Here is a 26,859-nt window from a genome sequence, read left to right on the forward strand (position 1 = left end):
GAACAGTATAGAATAGAAATTGAAATGAAAACCCTTCCAGGTTGTCCCAGACATTTCTTCCTTTCAGAAAGCAGGTAAATTGGCACTAATGATGGATGACCACTAAGTCATCATTGGGTGTATTTCTCATTTGTAGGCCCCTTGATATCCTTCCATATCTCTTGGCACATCAACCCATGGCATGGTTCTCAGCCTAGCAGGACCTCTCAGAAATTTTGTTTAGGCAAGACTTTCAGCATCTCTGATGGAGGCCAGGTGCTCCATCCTATCTGCCTGAAACCATGGGAACATCCATTGTGAGCAGAGCACTAACCTACGCACCTTAACATACCCTTCCTCAAACTGAAATTCAGCCCTAACCCTTTCTATCACTTTTTACTTGTTATTATGCTGGAAGGGATGGAGAGAGGGATGGAATGAGTCCTTACTCTTATACAAACAGATGTCAATTCCTCCTCACCCCTATTTGCCAGTCTTCTAGCACTCACTTCCAAAATAGGGCTCAACAGATAAACAGATTATAACTTTCTGTGAGGACACTAGAATTTTACTTACAGAGAAGCACAGAGGTTTTTCCATTTACTTCTTGTGATGGAGAATGTAGTGGTTCTAGAGTCAAGAGCTGGATGCCCAATTTGGACATCACTGGTGACCTTGAGCTCTGAACCTCCCTGGAGCTTAGATTCCACAGCTACAAAATGAGCAAGGTGAACTAGATTGCTTCTTCCAACTCTAAATCTCCAAATCTGTGAAACGGGAGTGAATGAACTCTATCATTCAACTATAAAGGCCTTGCTGTAGACTAAGAGGTCAGCCTTCCCAAATGGGCAGAGGCATAGAGCCACTTACAAAGTATTAAGGGTCACTTGCCTAATTACAGGAAAACTCTGTTTTAGGAAATGGGTGCAGACCACAGTCATAGTTGGAGGATTATTCACACTCCCTCATTTTAGTGGTAAAGAAATAGGTCCATGGAGGTTGATTAACTTGCCCAGAGGACAATAAGTAGTGGAGATAGATTTGAAAACCAGGTTCCCCAAAGACAAATCCAGTAGTGGACTATACCAGGCTTAGGGTTGAAATTAACCCATTAACCCTGCTTACATGGGATTTTGTATAGGACTTAAGCATTCTTGAGGGGCACACATAGGGGTCTCCATCTGAGAAATTTCAATATTTGAGAATTTCTTTATATGAATCAAAATATATGCCCACACTGTGCTTGGATAGGACAGAGCTGAGTACTTCTAATTTGGATAGTAACAAAAAACAAAATGAGTAAGTGGGAGATTATATTTTATAACATTTTAGAATCTTTATCTTTAATATTTTTTTTAAAATAAATTGATAGTAAACATGTACATTTTATTACAGCTAGCATGCATTCTTTTATAAATTTCGGTTTGGTAAAGGTTTCTCTATTTTTCGGAAACAAACTAGGCAACTCAGATAAATAGATCTGAAAGTTGAATAAGGGTTTTTTCTGAGGTTTTAAAATGAAACTCTGCTTTCATGGTGTAGTGACAAAATGAGTTTCCATTGTTTGGGGTTTCTATTAACCGCAGTAGCCTGAAATAGAAAACAAACAAAGAAAGTTATTATTTAGAGGTAGGTGACATTCCAAGTTAATTGCCTAGAAAATGGTATCCTCAAATGTTGATACCTCTCAAAGGGTATGCTGTGGCACCCCTACTATGCCAAGAGTTTGGATTAAGGGTTCAGAGGATTGTATAAAATTTAAACTTAAAATTGCATGGACCTCTGCAAGCCTCTCAATTCCCACATTACAATGTAGTTCCTCTTGGCAAAGAATAATATTGTGCCATAAGCAAAAAATAGTCTATGAACCTCTTGTCTACATGATTGCAAAAAAAAAACAAAACCAAAAGAAACAAGCAAAAATCCAGCCTGGATGAAAAACGAAAAATTCACATAATCATTTAGAATTTCCAAATGGTAACATGGAATTATTGGTCAATGTCAAGGTCCAACAACCTGTGTCCAACACAGACAGCCTCGATACCAATCATAAAAACTTAGCTTATAGTCCATCTTCTTGCCATAGGTAGTTCTGTCACTCAGATCTGTCCAAATCTCTTTGAATCCTCTTCTATTTTTTGCATGCCTCTGGGGATTTGAAGAGGGAATCATGGGTTCCCTATGATTATTTGCTCTCTGAATTTCTACTGTGAGGGAGCATGATGATAGAAAGCTGATAAGAAAACTTGGCTTCATGACTCCTCAGTTCAAGTCACATGAGCTCTTCATGTTCTAAGAAAAATCTTAGAAGTGTTCTAAGAAAAAACTCTTATGTTGTAGAGATAGTTGTCATCTGGATTTGGCAGAAGGAGTTTCCTCATCCGGGACCTTCCTATACCAATGAATCATAGAGCCCAGTCCCTGTCCCTATGAGTTGGTACATCTTGGCATTTGCCATTTCTCCCTGATCCTTAAGCAATTTTTATTCATCCCTGCTATTTCCTCATGGTATCAACCTAGAGATACATCAACTTCTTCCTTTCACAACAAACTCCTAGAAAGAATTATTTGTTTTTATCTCTCCAACGTCAAAGAGATCTCCCTTGTCCCATGTCCCAGTATTTCTGGATTTGGTGACCAAATCACAATTTGATCAGTTTTCTTCTGAAGACCTACAGTGAGTGGCAGCCTCTCCTATGGCAGGCATTTGGGGATATCTCTCCCAGATGTTCCTCAAGAATATCATTGCCAAAAGTGCTCCTTGATAATTCAATGGAATGTAGGTGAGACACCTGATTTTTTTTTCATTTTTCAGTTGGTTGTCTTGGTGTCCTTTCCAGTCCTTGATCCCTTCCAGGGAAAGGACGATAGAGAATATAAAACAACAATAAACTTGATCCTTAAATTTAGATTTATAATTATTTAGGGTACAGGAGACCCCACTTTTCTTCTTATATTCACATAATTCATTTCTACAGGGTTCACTATCAATTCACCTCCTAGTAGAAAGAATCGAGAGTGTCAATTTAATTCACCGAGATAAATGCTGTACCACACTCCTAAAGCCCATGTTGGTTACTGGTTAGATGTACCCAGAGGGAGTTGGAAAAACACTTACCATCATGAACTATCATCCGGTACTGCTTCCCTAGGCAAAGCTCTTCTTGCCTTTGCCTAATCACTCTCTGAGCACGTAAGGGTAAACCATGAGGATCCCGAGAAAATACGAAAGAGTAGCTATCAGCACAGGTACCATCAAGGTTTTTGAGGCGGCAGGAGTACTGTAGTGCGTAGGTATCATAGTCAGTATCCACGATCCAGTGATCATCATCTAGGACAAAGAAATAAAGGTGTCAAATACTTGTGAGGGACAAAGTTTGACAGTGAGGCTAAGTTTGATACCCTGAGGATGAACAGTGCTCAACTCCAATCCTCTCCAGATACACACAAACCTGGCTTAGGAGAATCTGAGTAGAAAGCTCAGAAGTCAGCAAGAAAAGTTCAGAAAATTTTATGACCAAGAAAATTTCAGATAATTTTACAGAATTGAAAAAAAAAATCTGGAAAAGATCTTATTTTGCTTCACTTAAAACACCAAAGAATAACATCATTTTCTTTAGTAATTATCTGTGGATCTAATAACAGGTTCTAATCATGATGCTATCCTCCATTTTCAATTTATTGTGTAAGTTGTCTTATAATACACATAAGTGAGACCTCCTTAGATGTGCATGTAATAAATAAAGAGCAAATGTTGATATATGTGTGTGTGTGTGCGTGCATGTGTGCATGTGCATGTGTAATACTGGTATTAGCCAAAAGGCTTTGGCTAATGTCAATATCTCAGCCAATAAGGGGAGTATAAAACAATTAGTTATAGCAAGAGATGTTACTGACCTTTCCCCCTTGGCTCAGGTAAGAGGTAGGTACCTCACTCAGATTGAGCATCCAAGAATCAAAGTCAATAACAGTAGGTGTATTAGGAGGACATGAGTGGAATGAAGACAGTTTAGGATGGTTCAGTATTTATGATTTAATACTGATAGAATCTTACAGGAATTCACAATATTTCATATCGTGAAATCCACACTAAATAGCTTGATTTAGCACCTACTCTGACCTCTATGGTGTCATTTCCAACTCAACCACATTATGCTGAGAATGGTTGAGAGTAGAAAGAGTACCTGTACCTTCTGCACCTGAAGTCCCCTATCTATCCCAATTGGATTAAAGGAACTGGGTTTGAATCCTACCTCTGTGTGACCCTGAACAAATTACTGGGCCTCAGTATCCTCAGCTGGGACTAGATGACCTGTAAGGTTCCTTCTAGCTCCAAATGTATGACCTGTATCAGCATCCTCCTTAGACAGGTGTGAATTACCAACCTCAGTAGAGTTTGCCTTTCTCTAGGCTTGCTCAGCACAATTACATTTTACTTCAAATGCCTTGAAGTACATAGGTTTAAAAGGCTTTTGCTGGGCTATGTACTGTAAGGAATAAAGACAAACCAATATGGTCAAAGTGTTATCTCAGAACCAAGTAGAGTGGGTGATGATGTCAACAAAAACTTACCACCAGGGTCTGTCATAGGTAATGAGCCTTATGTCTGGCCTCTCTGTGGATAATTGAGTATTGAGTGCATTATGTTGTGGTTACTGTTCAGTCTGTTCAGTCATGTATGACGCTTCATGGCCCCATTGGGAGTTTTCTTGGCAGAGATACAGGAGTGGTTTGTCATTTCCTTTTCCAGTGTGTCCCCATTTTACAGATGAGGAACTAAGGCAAATTGGAGTTAAGTGACTTGTGCAAGGTCACACAACTAGTAAGTGTCTGAGACTGGGTCTGAACTCAGACCTTCCTGATTGCAGGCCTCGTGCTCTATCCACCACACCACCTGGCTGCCAAGAAAGTATATTAACAATTGATAAACTCTGATGTGTAAGATGATACAGAAACCTTGTTATCTCCTGCTTTTCACTGGGGAGTGGAGCAGGGTACCACACTCCTGGAGCTCATGCTGGGTACTGGCTAGGTAAAGCCAAGAATTCTTTAGGGGATGGACAGTCAATGAACATGCATTTATTAAGCACCAGCTGTGTGCCAGACTGTGCCAGTTACTAGGAATACAAAGAAATAAATAATCTATACTCTCAAGGTTATTAGATTCTATGAGGGGAGAGGAGTACCTATATAAGAAAGTAAATACAAAGTAGTTAATTACAAGGTAGTTAAGAAGTGGGCACTAATTGAGGGGGATCAGGAGAGGCTTCATGTAGGTGTTTGAGCTGTGTCTTGAAAGAGTGAGGATTCTATGAGGCAGAATTGAGGCGAAAATGTATTCTAGGTATGGGAGATGGCAGCCAGTGCAAGAACACTGAGATAGCGTGTCACGGATGAAGCCAGTTTGGCAAGATAACAAAGTATGGATGGAAGTAACGTTCAGTAAAACTGGAATGATAGTTGGAACCAGGTTGTAAAAGACTTCAAAAGCTAACTGGTTTATACTTTATCCTAAAGTGCTTAGTAGTATAATGCCCAGCACATCTAGGTTTGTTAATAAGTATATATGGGCTAAAAGCAAAAGGGAGACACGCATTCACTTGAGGAAGGGACTGAGATCACTTTGGTGACGATATGAAGGAAAGACTAGAGTGGGGAGAGACTTGAGGCAGTGAGATCAGTTAGCAATAATGAAAGTGAGAGAGGATGAGGGCCTAAATTAAAATGGTGGATGTATGGGTAGAGCGAAGGGGTCATATACAAGAGATATTGTGGAGGTAGGAAAGTAAATATTTGGCAATGGATTAGACATGTTGGGGGAGAGAAAATAAGAGTCATGGATAATACCAATGTAACAAATATGAGAGACTGAAAGAAGGTTGAGGTATAGAACAGAAAAAAAAGAAGTCTAGAAGAAGGGAGAGTATAAAGGGAAAGACAGGAAGTAATGTTTTAGATGTGCTGAGTTTTAGATGTCTCTGACACATTCAGTTTAAAATGTTCAATAGACAATTGGAGATATGTGGGTCAGAAGCTCAGGGTAGCCACAGAGGCTGGGTATATAGAAGTGGGAGTCATTTACATAGAGGGTCCCGAATTTTTGTCCCAGGGCACTTGTACACATGACCTAGGACAAAGATTAGGGACTATTTATGCCTATATGAGTGTGTCTTAGCAAGAGGCCTAACATAGCAATTGTGTGCAAAAATGAAATTGTGGTCTTATCCTGATCCGCTATCATTAAGCAACCCATGAAGGAGCCAGGACCTGGTTCCAAGGCTCACCTTTTTGTACTTCCTACCCCAGGCAAGGAAGGGGAAAGAATTTGATTAAAGGCCCTACTTTATATGCTGAATGTGTTCCATGACACACTTAGATATATTGGGCACTTAATACAGCTTTTTGACTACTTTCTCCAAATTAAAATCTCAAACCTTTCTGCTCAGTAAAATTACCTTCACTTTACTAATGGAGATGCTGGTGGGCATCTATGAAATGACTGACCTATGATCACTGTCAGTTATTAAGCCACAGAACCAAAAATAGAAACCATGTGAATGAATCCTACTTCCTTCCATGTCTCCACAGACTCCATGGCGTGTAGAGAATTCTCCTTTGTTCTCCCCTAAAGGCCTTCTTAGAATGATGCATAAATAAAGGTGATTTTTCCTATGGAGGTAAAGATCATTTTTCTTTGACATTTTACTTAGATAAGCTCTCCAGGTTTGAATTGGTCAGCAGCCTTGTGAATTTCCCCAAATAACTTGGAGAATACAAAATTCTGAGACCAAAATCCACTTGTTTTCCTTGTTGGTTATGTCAAATTTGTGACTGTTCTTTATTTTAAAAGGAGGGAGGGTATTTGGGTTTATTCCACTACATCCCTGCCCCCTCCATGAGCCTTTATTTTTATAATTAAAATTTTATTGATGCTTTTTTTTTTTTTTACAATATAGTCTTTCCTAGATATGTCACCCTATCTACCAATTCAAACAAGGCGCTTTCTCTTGAAACAAGGAAAGGAGATAAGTACGAGACTTGTGATTGCACTGATTTGGGGAACTCCCCCATGAGAAAACTTCCCCTACCAGTGGAGATCAGTGTAGTCTTAGAATTGTCTAGAGTGCTAAGAGGTGACTTTAACTCTACTGGGGTCATACAGACAGTATGTGTCAAAGATGGCACCCTAATCCAGGCCTTCCAAAGTTATCTCTATGTCCACTACAACACACTGTCTCTACATGATTGAGGAAAGATTAAGAAAAAGCAATCAACACAGATCCTTTGTCTGACATGATGAGCAAGATTCTGCATCCATTCCCCAGCTCTCTAAGGAAAAGAGGGAGAGTCATTTCCATCCCTTCCCCTGACCCTTTCTTTTCAGTCTAATGCCTCAGTGATGGTGTTAAGAAATAATTCCAGGATAACAAATATTGGTCAAAGTCCCATCTTTATAAGAATATTTTCAATGGAAAAATTGCTCATGGCCCACTGACAAAGACCAAGCCCATAATCTTACTGATATTCGGGGAGAAGAAGAGCTGCATAACACAGTGGAACTTCTTTTTCTGATGATATTCATCTGTACTAAGTTCCAGTATTCAATATGATTTTTCCCTATTCTGAGAGCAGATTCCAAAATGGTAACATGACATAAGTCCTAGATGGTGGCAAGTCTGCTACGTGGTTTCCTTGGACTCAAAAAGGAAAGATATCAGCTGGTACGTACACTATATGGTTTAGCTACTCTGATTTCCATTTTCTTGCCTCTGACTCCAAAAAAAGCTATCACCTCCCCCTCAAAACTAGTCAAGTCAATAAAACAAACAGTGTGGTTGAGATTTTTTTCTGATTTATCAAACACACTTACTCCAGACTCTATGTGGACAAGGTTGGTAGAAAATTAAAAAAACATTAGAACTTGAAAGGGCAAAGAAAACATTTTCAACCCAGTTATCTAGATCAGTCAGGCTGGAATGTTTGAAGGGTTGAAGTTCTCTCTCCTATCTCCCCTGCTGCCCCATCACCCAAAACTGTAGCCACAACTCAATAGGAACATGGTGGCTTTGGGACAGAACAGAGGGAGGTTCTTTCATCCTCCATTTATAGGAGGTTACATAGCTCAGAGGGGAAGGTGCCAGGACAGTTATTCACTCAAAGAAACATATTTAAATGGAAAGTAGGTTTATTTGGGGGAATTAGGGGCATTTTGTAACTTTTCCTTTTAAAATAAATGAGTTTTTTATGATTAAATAGTAGCATTTGAATTCTTTTGGTGATGTGGATATCCCTCCCTTTAAACATCTTGAAAATCAAAGAATTTAGATGTAGAAATCATCTAGATCACCACCCTTCCCCCAATTTGATGATAAAGAAATTGAGGCCCTGATAAACTAAAGGTTAGAGGTCATGGTAAGCAAAAGGTCAAGAGCCCTGACTAGCCAAAGATCAAACTGCAAGTATAAGAGCCAGAATTTAAATCCAAGGTATCTGGCTCCAAATCCAGTGCTCTTCCCATACCATACCATGCTACATATGAAGTAATAGATAAATAAAAGGAATAGGCTACTAAAAAAAAAAGGCTCTCACATTTTTACGGAGTTTTACAATTTACAAAGCATTTTACAGATTTTATTTCATTTGCTCCTCACAGAAATCCTATGAGGCAAACTGGGCAAGCATTCTCATGCTTATTTTACAGATGAGAAAACTAAGGCCCCTTTCAGTAACTTCCCCAAGGTTGCAAAGCTAGAGCCTCATATCCAGGTCTTTCTCATCCCAAGTCTAGTGCTCTCTCCACTAAGTAGAAAAAGAAAGTGTATGGGAGAATTCAAGCCTAAGTAAAATTCATGGGGGTAGAAGGAGAAACACACAAAAGTTCACGGAAAATTAAGGGGGTTTTGGTCAACTTGAAAATTTGTGTCCAGGACTAAAATGCTACTTTTTGGTTTCATGGACTCTTTTGAAAATCTGGTTAGTCCTCTGGAGCCCTTAACAGGATAATGTTTTTAAATGCATAAAATAAAGTATATAGAATTACAAAGGAAACTAATTATATTGAAATGGTTATCAAGATACTTTTTAAAAAACAAGTTCGCCAATCTCAATTTAAGAACTCTTGCGCTAACATAGCTACTAATTAGCTATGTGGCCTTGGACAAGTCATATCACTGACTGAAAGTAATAAAAACAAATTCTCTGGGCCTCAGTTTCCTTCTTTGTTAATGATAAAATTGAGCTTAAAAGATCATCTCTAAGGTCTCTACCAGTTCTATCAATCTGTGACTCTATATTTGTTTGTATTTCCTGGTAGCTGGTGGGACCTTCCTAATGTCAGAAGGAATTAATGAGTAAGTCAGATTGCCTCACTTTCTCTATATTACTATATGTCCATGGTTTCTGATTTCAGTCATATCTCAGCTGGGGTTTGTAGTCCTAATTCATTTTTAGTAATAGTACTCTTTGAATAGAAAATTCAATTTTCCTTTAAATGTATTATTTAAAAAATTTGCCTGCTTTATTTAGTGTGCTTTCATTTTTGCTTAGGATGAAACTTCTTTTCCTTTGTAAGAATGAATTTCCTTTTTAGAATTGTAAAAATGCTAAAACAATATTTAATATACAAAGTTTTGGAACTCATCTACTGGGTAAATCGATTGACATCTGAGGAGCACAGATTCAAAACTGAAAGGGACTCCAGGGGCTATCTATTCCAATCCCTTTCATGTATAGATGGAGAAACTGAGGCAAGAAGGGGCTAGTCCAAGGTCAACACAGGGGTAAGTGGTACAGCTCGGATTCAAACTCAGTTTCTTAGATTCTAAAGCCAGCAGTTTCCCATCTTACTATGTAGTAATCTATAAAAACAAGTCCAAACACATTTATTCTGGAAAGTAGCTTAGAATACTAGAATGATGCTGGGTAGGAGAGGGAATATTGTGCTTCCTGTGTGCCAAGCACTGTGCTAAGTGCTTTACAAATATTATCTTATTTTGTCCTGACAACAACCCTGCAAAGTAAGTGTTGTTTTATCCCCATTTTACAATTGAGATGGCGGTGAAGTGACTCATCCAGGGCCACATAGCTAGGAAGTAGCTGAGGCTGAATTTGAACTAGTCTTGTTGACTCCAGACCCAGTGCTCTATCCACTATGGCACCTAGCAGAATCCCTGTTTTATAGGAAAGGGGAAGATATGATGCATAAGAGACAGACCCATCCAGAGGACAATGTCCAGCCAAGAACTGTCAACAGAACAGGATCATAGATCACAGGGAGTGCGTGACAGTCTGGGGTACTCAGTAAACAACTGAAATACCTGAGTACCCTGATCAACCCTCACCTCTTCTAGCTTGGCCTTTGTCTGAGATGTCCCTCTCCCCTTCTCTCCCTGAGTGGTACAACACCTAGCTATAATGAGGAGGCCGGCAACATTCAAATTCTAAGTCTTCATACTCTTGGATAAGTCACTTAATCCTCTGGGACTAAAGTTTCCTCATGGGTAAAGGTGGCGGGGAGGAATAAATTGATCATAAAAGTCTCGAGATCCATGTCCATGGCAGCTGAGGGAGAACAGAAAGAACATGGCATTTGAAGACAGGACCTGACTCCGATACTTATCACCCACAAGGTCTTATGGAAAATTAGGTAATTGGGTTCCATAATCCCTAAGGTTGCTTGTCAGCTCTCAATCTTCAACTGCATTTTCTTTTCTGTTCCAATATCTAGAACAATGTATTTGTTAAACATAGGCTCATAGTTCTAAAGCAAGCAGGGGCCTCAAGGATCATCTAGTCCGGTCTCTTGCTTTATAGATGCAGAAAGAACTTGCTAGAATGGGATTGGAACTCAGGTCCTCTGACACCAATATCAAGCTCTATTTCTCCTAATGAATAGATGTAGTAGATGCTTAATAAATATCGGTTAAGGAAGAAGAGGGAATAAACATTTACATAGTTCCTATGGCATACTTAATGTTTACAAGGTTTATCTCATTTGTGCCATTATCCCCAATTCACAGTTGAGAAAACTAAGTTAGAGATTAAGTGACTTGCTCAGGGTCACACAGCTAGTAAAGTGTCTGAAGCTAAATATGAACTCAGGTCTTCCTGATTCCTAGGAGAGCCAGGCAGTGAAGTGGATAGAGCTCAGGGTCTGGAGTTAAGACCCGAGTTCAAATTTGACCTCAGACACTTACTACCTGTGTGACCCTGGGCTAGTTACTTAACTTTGCTTGCCTCCATTTCCTCATCTATAAAATGATCTGGAGAAGGAAATGGCAAACCACCCCAGTGCCAAGAAAAGCCTCCAAAATGGGGTCATAAAGAGTTAGGCATGACTGAACAACAACTTCCTGGCTCTAGACTCCGTGGTCTATCCACTGTACCACAGAGTGAATGAATGAACAGATTATTTGGCCTAATCATCTTGATCCTTTCTAATTCTGAAAGTCTGTGATTTGGTGATTCTCCATTCAGTACTGAGCAAGATCCACTCATTCAAGGTCCCCTAAATACAAGGCTCACTGAAAATAGCATATATGGAAAGATACTTTAAAGAGAATGCAGCTGTGATAACATGAAGCCTGATTTTAAAGAGGAAAAGAAAAACCAAGTAAGGTAATATCTTCCCCTGTCCTTTCCCTATATCACTACCTGAATGGAGTAGGCAAGGAGTGGGGAAAACAGAGATGCTAACACATAAAGACCTCTCAAGCTGGAATCCAAAGCTAGCGTTCTCACCTTTGATACCGCCCAGATGTGTGACTTAGGCAAATTCTTTTAACTCTTAGAAGCCACACTTTTTAAAATTGCAAAATAGGGAGAATGCCTGCATTAACTACCTCATGGAATTGTTAACATCAAATGAATGATATGTTGGGGAATTCACTTACTAAATGGTAAAGTTCTATGCAATTTACTGCGTTATTCTGAGACACTGTTGGGTGACTTCCTGAACCAGAATGGAACTCCCCAAGATAAGTAGGTAAACCTGTGCTTTTTGAATATTAAAGACATAGCGGGTGGGAAAGAAGACCACCCGCCAGTGGTCTGCCACCTCCTCTGACAATCTGGGATCATATCTTGGTGTGGAACACACACACACACACACACACACACACACACACACACACACACACACACACACACCACTCCATGGCCATTCATCTTCTCAGGTTTCCCGGACACTTGCATTCTCAGCTCATCACCAGCTCTGTCCCCAAGGAGTAATATTTAGACAGGGTATCAGAGCACTGAGGTGACTGAAAGAAAGACATCTTGCTGTCAAACCACGTCAATACTCACTTCCTCTCTGGAGAAAGGACGCCATCCCCCAGTATTTCATTTTGAACTTGGCAGGGTCTTCTGTATCCGTGAAAGTGCCCACCATGTCGGCGCACACGTTCCAGTCACTGCCAAGTGGGCAGAAAAGAAGCGTCAATCGAGACTGACCGACGCGCCCTCCTCTCTGGTCCCTTCTCCAACTGGTCCCCCACTCCACCTCCCAGCCCCGGGGGCAGACTCCTAGGACAACAGTGCCCTGGCCCCGGAGCTGGCAGAGGCGCAGGGGCGCGGGGGGTTCAGGGGAGCAGGGGCGCGGGGTGCAGAGGCGCGGGGGGCTCTGGGGCGCAGAGGTCGCAGGGGCGCAGGGGGCTCAGGGGCGCAGGGGGCTCAGGCGAGCAGGGGCGCGGGGTGCAGGGGCGCGGGCTGCAGAAGCGCAGAGCTCGGACCCCGCCAAGTGGGAGCGCAAAGCTCTTCCCGGGCCACTAACTTGAGAAGCCGGACTCTGCCCCTGGCCGTGGCTTTCATCTTGCCAGTCTCCGGTTCCACCGAGAACTGGGTGACGATGTTGTCCTGGAGGAAGAGCCCCTCCGGGTCCTTCTTGGCCAGCGCGTACCAGGTCCCGGAGAACTGCAAAGGAGAAGGGGCGGGGGCACAGGGCGGGGAGGGCGCGTTGAGCCGGGCCAGGTCCCGAGCGGGGTCCCCGGCGGGCTGGGCGCAGGGGCCGCGCGGATACCTACTCGGGCCTTGTCGAAGTTTTCCATCACTCGGAAGCTGTCCACGCGGCAATCGCGCTCCGCTCGGCAGGCGCCCAGCGCCAGCGCCAGGAGCAGCCCCAGGAGAGCCGAGGCCCGCTGCATGCTCCTGCTCCTGCTGTCCGTGCTGGAGGGCACAAGGGAAGGGGTGTCTCAACGCGGCTGCCCCTCCTGCTGGCGCCGGGGCTGGCTGGTTGCGATGCTGCCTGAGGTCCGGCCGATCGTCGGGGTGGCTGCCGCCGACTGCAGAGCCCAAGCGGAGGCGCGCGCCTCACCGCCCCTTTTATAGCGCTGGGGTGGGCCGCTCTTTCGTAACTGTGTAGGGTGAAAGACCGACCGACTGACCGACCCGAGAGTTGGGGGAGGGGGCGCGCACAGTCAAGCTCAGCAGGTGGTAGGGGGCTAGCGGAGACGAAGCCTACAGAACGAGTTATCTGTCCGCCCTAGCCTCCTGGGGGGCACCATTCGCCCGGATTTCTGGAGCCAGCCCGCACACTGGGGTCTTTGGAAGGGACGTCAAACCTCAGTTTCAATGGCTAGAACCTCTAAGTGTTGCTACAACTAAAAAGGGGAGGAGGTGTAGAGGTATAGGAAGCAGTCCAGCCATAGCCTAAAGGCCCCGGGTTCAGTTTCTCAACAGCTGTTCCCAGATGTGGCCGAGCATGTGTCTGCAAGGTCGCAGCTTCAGCACTTTGCAACTCTTGCAGAAGAAGGGTCATCAGAAGCATTAGGTCCCTCAGAGACCCTGTGGAAATCAATGTGGTCATCATCATATTAGTTACCATCGAGCTAACACCGTCAAAGGTTTTCCTTCTCCCATGGGAGGGCAAGTTATGAAGGATATTAGAATTTCATCAAAAGCACTCTTTATTACATAAAAGATTCATTTTTCTCTCCGCCAGGCAAGTGGTGGTGCCCCTAGGTCAATATTTGTCCGAGCCTTTCAACATCTGTAGAAACACTAAACCCCTGTTAAATATTCTCTAGCAATGCAACCCTGGACACCAGAGAACTTGCAATAATCCCAATGACCTCCTTACTTCACGACACTATCAGCAAGGGGAGTTAACCATTTTAGAGTCTGGGTTTTTGCAAAACTACTGGTCCTGGGAAGAATCTGGGGCGAACTGGCACAGATAAGGACCTATGTTCTGGGCCAATGGAATTCCAAAGTGTCTACACAATACTAGACATTCAGATGGACTGAATTTTTGGAGTCTGAAATGGTTTATTTTGGTCTGGAAACAGCCAAAGAATCAGCTTAGTAGTGCCCAAGTAAGACACAAGCATTTGGCTGAGAGGAAGAGAATTGTCCAAATGACCAAGAAAGGGAGTATTCATTTCCCCCTCCCCCTTGTTCATATGCTGCCAACATTGTTGGCATGACCACATCTGCCATAATCAAAAGACTCATTTGAACAAATGAGTCAAGTAGTTGATGAGAGTACTTTTTTTAAGTGCGTTGTTTGCAGATCATTTCACAGATAAATTTATCTTTATCAGACAAATAAAAGTAGAGGAGCATAGTTGATTCCCAGGAACGGTCATTTTAGGCAAGTAATGGGATGGCTTTGGGGGTCTCCCAAAAAGATATGGGATGACTTCCTTCTGTAACATTTTTTTATATTCTCTATCTCCTACTCCTTTTTTCTCCTACCTATTTTTTTTAACCAGCTGAATGTTTTCCCACACTGAGGTCTATATCTATCACTTCTCCAGTGAAAACACTAAGGATTCCAGCTCAAAGTAACAGGAATAGGCTAGAACTAGACAGTTTCTTGGTGGTAAGGATTCCACCAAAGAACACAGTAAGGAGATCCTTTTCACTTCTGCAATCTTGTAGACAAGATCTGTGATACCAATGGGATATAGCAGAAAGAGCTAGCATGAGAGTCAGGACTTTGAGACCTAGCCCTTTCCTCTACCACTAATTAGCTGTATAACCTTAGCCATATCTCCACCTCTTTCACTCTTAGTTTCTGCATCTACAAATAAAAATTTTGAAGTCTTTTCTATTTCTGTGATTCTGAAACTATGCTAACCACACCTACCACAAGTGTGAGGGGGACCGTAAGGAGAGACAGATAATCATTCTGATGTTATTTTTAATAAGAAAATGTTTGTAATTCTTAGTTACCCTGGAAAGCGGGACTTAATCTTCTTTATTCTCCTATGTTTTTTAGTTGGTCCTGATGAAATTGAGTTGATTTTGGCATGCTTACTCAGATTTCTTCATGATTACAAATACTTGTATATAGGTCAACTCAAGTTTTGCTTTGGTGAGTAAAATAAAGTTGAACCACACTGAGATTTAGCCCCACAAAACAGTCTCAGGTTGATTCTTATTCTATGCAAATGAAAGACTGTTTCCGGTAAATTTTCAGTGCTTCTCTCCTTAATTTCTGTTGTTCTAGGAAACTCTCCAAGACCTTGCAATGAAGGTGATCATTAGTTTAGGGAATTAGTAGATGTTTCCCACTTGAAAATTTCCTATACCAACAAAATTAAAGGTTCAGTCCCTGTCCCTGTCCCTATCCCTTGTGGCACATTAAATAAGTAAGCTTACTTGCCATACTTTACAACAGACAAGCAGCCTCTCAAGTATATCTTTGTATCTCTAGAGCATCTCATGGAAACTCTTGGCATAAAAACTCCCTCCATCTGATGCAGATTGCAGCATCATCTTAGAAAATTGCCCAGGACACTAGGAAGTTAAATGATTTGCCCAGATAATTTATGTCACAGGCAAGATTTGAACCCACATCTGATTCCAAAGTGAAGGCCAACTATGCTCTGATGTCTCTCTGAGTGTACCATATGCATTGTGTTCCTTTGATTTGATTCTTCCCTTGCTGAAACTTTCTTTTATATATCTCCAGAGATCCATCAACATGTTTAATTCCTTCCACTGATGCAGGTTATACTTTATTCACCCTTCTTATCCTATGAGATCCTGGATTCATCTTAAATCTTTTCCTTTTTCACTCCTTCCATCTTGTACTCACTGACTCCTGGCTCCCTCCTGATGCTACAGCTTCCCTGGTCACCCTTTCCAACTCTGGTTGAACTTTAACTCACACTTCTGACTCACTGGTCATAGTGGGTAAGCAGGAATACTTCTTGCTCCTCATTGCCACTTCCAGACTCTTCTTCTACTACCATCACCCAGCGACCTTTTTCTCCTTTGAGGTTCATTCAATCCATTTATCACCAAATCAAGATTCTGATAACTATTGTCAACTGACCTCTGGGACACTTTCTTTCCTTCCTTACTGAGTTCAGTGCCTGTCTCACAGTCTTTCTCTCCTTCCTAATTCCTGCCATTCTAGGGAACTTCAACATACATACTGATACTCTCTCAAACATACTAATCTCTCAGCTCTTTAATTCTTACATTTCCCATTTCCCATTTCCTCCCTACTTCAGTAACACACAGAGATGGTCATAACCTTGACCTTGTTCTACTTCCATGTTTATGAACTCTGAAATTCCTTTATCTGATCCTAATGGGTTGTCCTTTCACCTTCCCTTGTCTTCTGACCTTCAGACTCACATTTCCAACTGCCTATTAGACATCTCAAAATCAACATGTTCAAAACTGAGCATTTATCCCCCCCAAAGTCTTCCCTTCTTCCTAAATTGCTAATTACTACAGAAGTATCCTCCCACTCACCCAGGCTCATAACCTAGATGTCATACTCAGCTCCTCACTTTTTCTCAGTCCTTATATTCAATCTGTTGCCAAGTCCTGTTATATCTGCCTTCCTAATATTTCATATACTCCCCTTTCTCTCCTCTGATATTTCCATCACCCTGGTCCGGGTCTTCATCATCTCATTCTAGGACTATTGCAATTGATTTCTGATTTGATTCCCTGCCTCAAGCCTCTCCCTACTCTTCCTCCACTCATACTGCCCAAACTCCACCCCCAGCCTCCACCATTCAATAAATTCCAAAGGCTCTCTGTTGCCTCCAAGATTAAGTACAAATTTTTTTATTTGGCTTCCAAAGCCCTTCAAAAATGCATTCTTCCCAGCTTTCTAGACTTCTTACACCATACTACCCTTCACATATTCTGAGATTCAGTGCCACTAGCATCCTTGCTCTTCATCACAAAAAATACTCCATTTCCCAACACCATTCATTTTCCCTAGCTGTCTCTCATTCCTAGAATCCTCTCACTCCTTGTCTCCACTTCTTGGCTTCCTTCAAATCTCAGCTAAAATCTCATTTTCTACCATCTTTTCCCTTGTTCTCTGTCTATGACCATCCTCCTTTGCAGTCATGTCTAACACAGAATCATAGTGTTTTAGAGTTGGAAGAGACCTCAATACATATCTGCTCCAACTCATATCCCAATATAAATCCCCACTGTCACTTACTTGACAATGATGGTGCAGCCTCAGCTCAAAGACCTCCAAGATGGAAGAACTACTACCTCCCAAAGTAACCACTTCCAATGTTAAGGCAACTTTAATTGTCAAAACTAAGCTCACTGGTCTCTGGTTCACAGCCTCAGTTCTCTCCCCCTTTTTTTTTTTAGGTCAACCTTTTCCCTTCTGTTATCCCAGAACACATTTCCTGCTCCCCACATCTTTCAGAGATCATTGGTTGTGTCTTCACAATCATAATCATTATCTGTCAGTTTTTTTAGTACCTGAAATTGCAACTCATTTGGGCCTGGTGACATGAATTAATCAAGGATATCCAGGTGCTTGCAACATGGGCATCGATATCATGTTAGCCATCTTTGTCCCTTCTAGTAAAAAGAATTTTCTCCTTGGCAGAGAAAAAGAAGCAAAATGAAGATTGGGCAGCTCAGCTGTCTCTTCACCCTGTGGTCAGTGATTATTGTTGCAAGCAGCAGGTCTGTTTTCTCTTTGATCCTCCTTCTCTGTGCCCAACATAGCTTTAACAACTACGGCAGACCAAGAGCAATCTGTTTTGTTGTTCCTAGCTTTCCTTGCCTGCTTTAGGCTCATTCTGAGCCTTGATGTTCCTCTCTTCTGTGGTTCAATCCCAGGACCACACACTAGTACAGGATTTCTGGACCACCACTCAAAGGCTGGGGTTTCAGGAACAACTACCGCATGGGTATGAGGTCCCTTTCTTCTGGTTTGCCATCTCTTGGGCTGTAAGATTATACCAGTGCCTCTTCACAGCTGGTTCTAGGAATATAAGGTCCAGGAACTTGGGGTTAGAAGTTGTCCTGGGGCCACATGGTTGAGGAGCCCTATCCACTACCCCTCATTGCCACCTCTCAGGCCATATATGTGAGATCACACACATACTTGCAATATATTTCTGTCCCAAGCTAAGGGTGTGGTGGTAATGAGATCACAAGGTCATCAGTTTACTGTATGGTGACCTGGGTAGTTTTCAACACAAAGAAACTGATCTGGCCAGACTAGTTGACCTACCTTTGAGCAGGCAATTTGCAAAAACACGTAGTCACAAGGGAGGCAGAATAAATAAACATGGATAACTTAGTCCAAACATCTCCACTATAAGAGAAAAAGAAAAAGAAAAACATGTCCTTCTTACAAGGTAGTATGTTCTACTATGTTCAATATATTCATACTATTAGTATATCAGACTCAGAGACAGGATAATTGGGTTCAAATCCCAGCTCTGACAAATAATCTCGTTTGTGTGACCATGGGCAAATCACACTATTTCTGAATCTCAATTTCCTCATCTGCAAAATGGAGACAATTGTATTTATGTTATTTACCTCACAGATTTATTGTGAAACTAGCACTTTGCAAGCCTTAAGGTGCTGAATAAATCTGTGAGTTGTAAGAGTTACCTCTCATGCATCTATAGATCATTCTTATAAAGATTTTATAGAGAAAGTAGAAATATGAGTAAATAGCTGCTGATGACTTTGTGGTCATCTTTTTAAAAATTAATTTGTGGAATTAATATAAACTGTAACCTTTTCATTCTCTGGGAAACTTTCTCTCTTTTTGAAAAATCTTAAAAACTGACTTGAGTGCCTTCCAAATTGTATAGCCTGAAGCATGGTTTTCATCTGTATATGTATGGTCAAGGGTTGCTACTCTTTCTAATTTCATTTTCTTAAGTGACATTTCTACTTTCTCATATTATATATAGGCTGTCAGGTAGGAGAGTCCAAATGTGTTGTTTCAACTACCATTGATGATGATATTTAGTTGCTGGGCAATCTATTCCATTTGACACCTATTTCTAGTATTATTCCCAGTTTCAAATATGGATGCTCAGGATGGTCTGGCTTAGTCTCATGTGAAATGTTTTTTCCTTTTCTTTTTTTTTTTGTTAATAGTATTTTCTTTCTTTCTAATTACATGTTAAGATACTTTTTAACATTCACTTTTTATAAGACTTTGAGTTTCAAATTTTTTCACCTAGCCTCCCTTCCCTCCCTTCTCCCCAAGACAGCAAGCAATCTAATATAGGTTATATGTGTACAATCACATTAAACATATTTAACATATTTAATATGTTTAATAATAAACACATTAATCAGGTTGTGAAAGAAGAAACAAAACAAAAGGGAAAAACCATGGAAAAAAACAAAAAAGTGAAAATAGTGTGCTTCAATCTGCATTCAGACTCCACAGCTTTTTCTCTGGATATGGATAGCATTTTCCATTTATCTTGAGCTTTCTACAGAGTCATTTTGTCCTTCATTGATTTTTGCTGTTTTGTAAAGTGGTATACTTCATAGGCTTAATTATCTTTCTGTGCAATGTTTTGTTAATGAGCCTGTACTCTAAACAGGTTTTCAACTCACTTTGATTCAACAAGTATTCATTAAAGATGTGTACTATGTATGAAGCAGGGTGTTGGGAATACAAAAATAAAATGTGACAGAGTTTTCCCTGAGGAGTTGACTTCTTTCTGGGATATTAGGAGATATACAGTACACAGATAAGTATAAGACAAGGTAGAAATGAAGACAAAGTATTCAGGAAAATTGGAAGGGAAAAAAATAATACTTTCAGCTAAGAGGAACCAAGTCATGCCACAAAATGTCCATGAGTGTCTCATCACTCTAGTTATGACAAGATCAAGTATTTGCTACCTCAGGCAGTTTTGGCATCTTCATTGTGGCAACTAGTTTATAATGGTTAAGCTTCTCTAAGAATTAGTCATAATAAGAGTTTATGTCTTTACTTTTATCCATTTCCCACTTTGGAGAGTCAACTTGCTTAAATAGGTCAAGTTAGAGATTTTGTATTTGTACACAATTTCTTCATGTCTTTATTCTTTCTTCTAATTTTTACCTTTGCTCTGAACTGTTAGTGTTATCTGACAAGTCACAAATAACTAATTCTGAAAGGACTGCCACACTGATAAAATTATTTTCTGTTTCACAAGAGATAGCATTTTCATTTCTTTTGTGTTATCATTTTGGGTTTGCCATGTCTAGCACCTTGCAACTCTCTCCTTCAAAACATATTCATTACATATGGGTGTGAAGTTTTTGAGTAATTTACAAGCCTTTGGTCTCTTTCATTTCTTAATGCTGAAACATATTTTCCAATATGTTTTTCACCTTCCTCCCCTCTGCTTACGTTCTCATTAAGGTCAGTGAGAATGAAAATATATGTTGACTTAGTGGAGGATGTTAAATTTATTGTAAAATGTGTAACTCCTTTTTTAAAATGTTTATTAAGTACTCACTACATGCTAAGTGTTTTACAGTTGGTATCTCCTTTGATCCTCCCAACAACACCATGAGGAAGATACCCTTATAATCTTCATTTTACAGATGAGGAAACTGAAGCAGGCAGAAGTTAAGAGACTTGCTTGGCATCACACAATTCCTAAGTATTTGAGGAAAGATTAGAATTCAGATCTTCTGACTCCAGGCCCAGTGCTCTATTCATTGGACCACTAGAGAAAACTGGTTCCTAGAAAATGCTTTTTAAAAAATACACTTAGATTTGGGTTGCTTATACTGAAAGATAACTACAATAATGATAACACGTTAGACTTAGATAGTGTCTTAATAATAGTTCACCTTTACCTCGTGCACTTATGTAGATTTAAAGAGTGAGTTAAGGTTTGCAATGAACTCTAAGTAGATTAATTTAGGCCTCACAGCAAATCTGTGAGGGAAGTATGATAGGTATTTTGTTCCACTATCCCCATTTTAGAGATGAGGAAACTGAAGGTGATAGAGATTGAGAGATTTGTCAATGGCATCACAAATTGCAGATTTTAGAAGCAGTATTTAAATTCTGATCTCCTTGACTGCAAATTGAGCATTCTGCCTACTATAATCTGCGAGTTTAGTGGATTGCCCAAAGTCACACAGCTAAGTAGATGACGAATCCTGACCTGAATCCTGGTTTTCTGATTCTAATTCCAGTGATTTTTTTTTTTATCATATCACACTATGCATTGCCCCACTATAAAAAAAAAAAGTTTACTAAACATTCATTGACCATGAACTGAACTCATTAATTAACATTCTAAAATGGCAGGCAAGAGAAAGAAAAGACAGAGAATGAATCATACACTCAATTAATTAATTTATTTTTTGTTTCCAATATTCACTTCCACAAGATTTTAAGTTCTAAATTTTCTCCCCATCTCTCCCTTCCCCCCACCCCAAGACAGCATGCCTTCCTTCAATCTTCCCTCCCTTCTATTACCCCTTCTCTTTTCACCTTCCCTTCTATTTTACTGTACAGCAAGATAGATTTCTATACCCCATTGCCTGTATATCTTATTTCCCAGTTGCATATAAAACACTTTTTAACATTTGTTTTTAAAACTTTGTGTGAGTTCCACATTGTCTTGCTTCCCCCCTCCCCAGCCACCCTCATTGAGAAGGCAAGTATTTCGATATAGGTTATACATGGGTAGTCTGGACCATATACTCTCAACCCCAGATTCTCCTTACAAGATGCCAAAACCAAGCCTAAAAATGAAAACTTTACTCAGTTGCCTCACTTTTTGATGGTATGCAAGCCAACAACAAGTTTGACTGGTTTTTTTCTCTAGGATACTTTCAATTACACCAAAGCAATCAATCAATTTAATTTCTTTGGCTAGAAAAGTAGGCTGAAAGTATGCCTGAATAAAACAACACTTGTTTTATCTCTTGAGTGACCCCAACTATATTGTCCAGGGAGAGGCCTAGTCAGGCCCATTTCTCCATTCAAGCCCAAGCCAATCAGAAGTATCTGGGTGGTTCAGTGTTTAGAGTGCTGGGCTTGATGTCAGGAAGATCTGAATTTAAATCTTGTCTCAGATACTTCCTAACTATGTATCCTTAGGCAAATCACTTATCTTCTGTCTCCCTTAGTTTCCTCAACTGTAACATGGATATCATAATAGCACCTACCTCACAAGACTTTTGTGAGGATCGAATGAGATAATATCTATAAAGCACTTAGCACAACACCTGGCCCATAGTAGAAGCTAGCTTAATAAATGTTCATTTCCTTCTCTTTCCCTTCCACGTTCCCTTCCAAATCACAGGGCTTCACATCGGAGCTTAGTTAAGAGAAAAAAAAGTGCTATGAGATCAAATGAAACTCCTGGTTTGAACGTTTGTGCTGGGAAGAGAAAGACTAGGAGTCAGAAAGAGGAAGAAGGAGAATTGCAGAACGGTGGACTAGATCAAGGAACCAGTGGACTAGACCAAGGCTCAAACTGAGAGGTGGTGATTTCAAATGATCTCAGTTACATCTTTGTTTTTACTTCCAAGCACAGTTTGGCAGACACGGTCTCATGAAAAAAATAGCTTCAAGAAGAAATCATAATGCAACAACTTATTAAGAAAATGATCCAATATCACGTAAAAAAAACCCAAATGTAATAAAATACATTTATTATACTCTAGGTTTCAGACTACTATTTCATAGGTTAAATTGATACTTCACAAAAAACTAAGTCAAATTACCTGGCATGCAACCAGGCATTGTTGAGACTATTTTTTTGTCTTGAAAGAATTTAATTCTTTCATTGTAAACCTTAAAATAGTATGTAAATAAGAATTTTTATAAAAGCACTATATAGATTTAAGCTATTATCATTTTCATCATTTTTTGGTAGATGAAATCTGAATTAGAATTAAACTTTAAAAATAAAACATTTTTCAGAAGCCTGCTTTATATTCACTAAGGAAATACATGTTAAAATTCATTATCTTTTTTGGCTGACTGGCCTAGACTTTTTTTTTGTTAATAATTATTTATTTGTTTTCAGTTTTCAACAGGCACTTCCAGAAGTTTTAAATTCTTCTCCACTCCCTTCCCACATGGCCTAGACTTTTAAAACTGATATTTTTATGAAAATTATGTAATCAAAAGTCCTGTTCCAGTGTATCCTTGTGACATGGAGGTCACTCTGAGTTCATGAAGGCTATATCAATGAAGTAGACATTTTGGCTCTTTTTTCCATTCCTACTTTTGGGTGGTTAGTGGGGCAACAATGCTTTTGATTTTACATCATTCTTCTCCATGATTTTTCGCAAATAAACTGGAACTCTATACTAGCGTTGCCCTCAACTACCATATCTCTCTGCTAACAACTAGACAGAGCATTTGCTAGCTGACTTTTCTAGGTTCTTTCAGCACCTTTGTTGTGGGGATTGTTACACATAGTTGAAACTTTTCAAAGAAAAGGTGACAAACAATGATATAACTTTTATCTAGCAGTCCTCATTTTTTGAAATTGCTAACAGGTTGAGTTGGATGGTCTTCTGCTCTTTATTCTTTTCTCCAAAGTGTCATTTTATGTTGGTATCTGTTTCATGGATCATAATAGCCAAAAAATTCATCATCAAGTGTCATTTCCTGGTCATGAGGCTCTCTATATTTAAGTAAACTGTTCCTCAAATGGGAGACACTTTGGGGATTATAATTGAAATCTTTCCAGTTTCAGTAAGACCTGATAAGCTTATGTTGACTTGGCAGAACTTCTAAGAACCAAGTCATGCCCTGATGTCCTGATAACTCATATACCTACTTTATCTTCCTTATAAAGTTTATAAGAATGGCCTATGAATGCAAGAAAGGCACCCACAGTGAAAATACTAGAAGGGAACAAGAAGATTTTCATAGGCAGGTTTTTGCTTTTACAACAGGCCATGATCTCATAATTACATAATTGACACAAGGTATAGAGAATATAATTGTAGCTACCCAGAGCAAGGGGTAAACTGGCCCCCTAGGATTTGTGGTTCTTCCCAGTTTAGAAAGAAAAGAAACTAACTCAAGACCAAAGGATTTTGTGGTCAGTCCACCACTTGCCCTGGATTATTATCGTGTAATCAAAATATAATATCCCGTCATGTTTATCCCTTATTAATTAACAAAAAAAGCATTTGACTCAGGAAAGCAGAATGTAGCTTTAAAGATCCTCTTCAGACAAGGTGTCTCCCATGTATATGTTAATATCCCATGACACTTAGACCACAGGAATAATTTTATTCAATAATATGCCAAAATTAAAAATCAAAGTATCACACAGGGAAACAAGTGATCTCCAAAGGTGCTCACCAATGTCCTGGATGATGCTCTGAGTTTAAATAGAATCCACTATTCATTTAATGGACATTTATTAAGCACCTGCAATTTGCAAAGCACTGATTATCTTAGGGGCTGGGTACATAAATACAAAAACCAAGCAGTCCCTTGCCCTTAGGAGGATATAACATGTTCACAAATAAATAAATACAAGATATATACAAAATTAGCTGTTCAATCAATAGGCATTTATTAAGGATCTGTTATAAACCATACATTGTGCTTGATTTTGATTAGGGAACTAACAAAATGGTTTATGACTGCCATCCATGACCAGAGCAATAGATGTTCTCTTTAAATATGAAGAGTAAAGAAAACCATGTTTATGCTAGGATTGTCAACAGAAACACAATGGATTGGCTCATTTTTCTTTCCTGTTTGTCGGTATTATTTTGTATTATGTCATTAGCCATAATATCTATGTATCATAAATGTTTATTTAAACCCATATACTGTTGAATTCTACAGGATAAAAATTGTACTACTCACATCCTATATCATTATGCCATCACAACTTAATTTCACAGTCAAATCATTAATAGATTTTTTTTAAATAAAGTCTTCTCCCTTGATTAGAATTAAGGGCACTTAAAAATGGTCTGTAAATCAGGCTACCTCCCTGATTGAAGTATGACTTGATAAATTAAAACACACTTTTGAAATCCATATAGTTTCCCTTACTTGCAGTTTAAAATTAAAGGTAGTCTTTGCTTCAGTGAAAAGGCAGTCACTTTGCAAAGAGAACACTGAATAACTACAATTTGTGAAATTTTCTAGATTTTTGTCCCTGCCGAAGATGTTAACCAGTGCTAGGCCATTGCCTGTACCTTATTTGCATGTGATTTGAAGTCTAAGAATGGATTGGTCTAAGATGCTCAAACGATTCTCTCCGGATTTAGGAGCTAATTGTGCTTATAGGGCTTAGTGTCCTGAACCACAGAGTCACAGCTTCCAGGCTACTGTGCTGAGTCCACTAAGCCAGCACCTTCTGTCATATCTCTGGGCTTTCCAAAGGTGGAGGAGCTGCTGCAAGATGTCTCCATTGGGAAGTGGTCTGTATCTTTCACTGTTTCCTCAGTAGCTGTCATTGCTACTTATTTCCTTGCTGTTACTACTCCATAGGTAACTTTATTCTTCAAAAGAAAGAAGAAAAAAACAAATAAAATGGGTGATATCACCAAGGAGGATGTGGAGAAATACCTAGGAAACAACCCCCAGTTTGCTAAGGAGTATTTTGACAAGAAGCTGAGGGTAGAGGTGCTGGGAGAAGTCTTCAAAGGCAGCCCAGTACCCATCCAGGAGAGTACCTCCTTTAATGAGATGACCCAAGTAGAGGAAGCAACCTTGATCTTTGAGTTGCTGCAGAATATGCAAGATGAAGCAGCCAGCATGGAGGCCATGGTACACAAGAGTCTGAGGAGGCTATGCCAGTTGCTGTCTGCTGACCGCTGTAGCATGTTCATTTGCCGATCACGCAATGGAATTCCAGAGGTGGTGTCAAGGCTGCTCAATGTCACCCCAACCTCCAAACTGGAGGAGAACCTCGTGTCTCCTGACAAAGAAACTGTTTTTCCTCTAGACATCGGGATTGTGGGTTGGGTTGCTCATACTAAAAAATTCTTTAATATTCCGGATGTAACCAAGGTAGGTGACCTGAGCGTGGAGTAAGTAGGGGAAAGGACCTGTTTTCAGGGGAAGGTGTCATGGAAAAGCAAAACATGTAACCTAGGGACCCATTCCTATTAGTCCCATAGGGGCTGGACTGACCCTGGTTAACTGGACATGAGTAGGGAGAGGGCCAGTAACTGAAACCTCCTCCTGCCTTTGCTGCACTCTTTTGTTGTTATCTGATAGACAGGAACCTGGGGCCTGCTGAGGGGTTTGTTCAGCCAATATCCCATACCTTCTGAGGTTGGTAGATTGTTTGCTACAAATATGTTATCAGGTCATCAGTTCTTCCTGGTGACTAAATGTTTTTCCCCAAGGTTGAGCATAAAGTGGCTGGGTGTTTGTTCCATGCACTCCTCTATGATGCTAGGCTGGGGATCCCACCGGGGCATTCTAAGGAAAGGTTATCCAATGAAGACAGAAGGTGTCCTAAAAAACAAGTTTGATATTTTTCCTGAGAAAAAAACAATCTTCTGGGAGAGAAGACTGTCCCTGGTTCTTGTGGAAAACATAGCCAGGAATGTTTCTAATCTGGAAACATGGTCCTGGTAGAAGAAATTCCTGAAGTGAGACAGTCTTTTGTGAAAAGGGGGTAAAGTTCCACAAAGGAGAGTGTTGGGGTGGGCAAATAGAGATTATTTCCCAAG

The 26,859-nt window shown here is 40.2% G+C and overlaps 2 protein-coding genes and 1 long non-coding RNA gene across 3 annotated transcripts in view; 1 reads left to right on the forward strand and 2 right to left on the reverse strand.

The window, feature by feature from the left end:
• Positions 1 to 1,290: 1,290 nt before the first annotated feature.
• RBP4 (retinol binding protein 4) lies at positions 1,291 to 18,256 on the reverse strand. The gene is made up of 6 exons (XM_072625511.1): positions 17,671 to 18,256; positions 12,999 to 13,758; positions 12,749 to 12,888; positions 12,283 to 12,389; positions 3,098 to 3,310; positions 1,291 to 1,569 (listed from the first exon to the last, which is right to left on the reverse strand). The coding sequence occupies exons 2-6, from the start codon at positions 13,116 to 13,118 to the stop codon at positions 1,556 to 1,558; spliced, it is 594 nt and encodes a 197-aa protein (XP_072481612.1). The 5' UTR covers positions 13,119 to 13,758; positions 17,671 to 18,256; the 3' UTR covers positions 1,291 to 1,555.
• A 6,461-nt stretch (positions 18,257 to 24,717) lies between these two features.
• The window catches only part of LOC140514999 (uncharacterized), a 37,445-nt gene continuing 35,303 nt past the window's right edge, over positions 24,718 to 26,859 (reverse strand). Inside the window, exon 4 of the long non-coding RNA XR_011970799.1 lies at positions 24,718 to 25,677. This is a non-coding gene — a long non-coding RNA (uncharacterized lncRNA). The remainder of the gene's footprint in view (positions 25,678 to 26,859) is intronic.
• The window catches only part of PDE6C (phosphodiesterase 6C), an 86,949-nt gene continuing 85,677 nt past the window's right edge, over positions 25,588 to 26,859 (forward strand). Inside the window, exon 1 of the mRNA XM_072625543.1 lies at positions 25,588 to 26,188. Within this exon, the coding sequence (XP_072481644.1) occupies positions 25,709 to 26,188 (480 nt within the window). The 5' untranslated portion in view covers positions 25,588 to 25,708. The remainder of the gene's footprint in view (positions 26,189 to 26,859) is intronic.

This window comes from Notamacropus eugenii, chromosome 1 (genome assembly GCF_028372415.1).
Source record: "Notamacropus eugenii isolate mMacEug1 chromosome 1, mMacEug1.pri_v2, whole genome shotgun sequence".
NCBI lineage: Eukaryota > Metazoa > Chordata > Mammalia > Diprotodontia > Macropodidae > Notamacropus > Notamacropus eugenii.

Bases quoted from the DNA above. Each gene is read 5' to 3' on its own strand.
- RBP4 (XM_072625511.1), bottom strand. From the start codon at position 13,118: ATGCAGCGGGCCTCGGCTCTCCTGGGGCTGCTCCTGGCGCTGGCGCTG. The intron at 12,390-12,748 runs GTTAGTGGCCCG...CCCACTTGGCAG, and splicing joins GGCAGAGTCCGGCTTCTCAA to TGACTGGAACGTGTGCGCCG. The intron at 3,311-12,282 runs GTGAGTATTGAC...TCTTTGTCCTAG, and splicing joins GTCCTTTCTCCAGAGAGGAA to ATGATGATCACTGGATCGTG.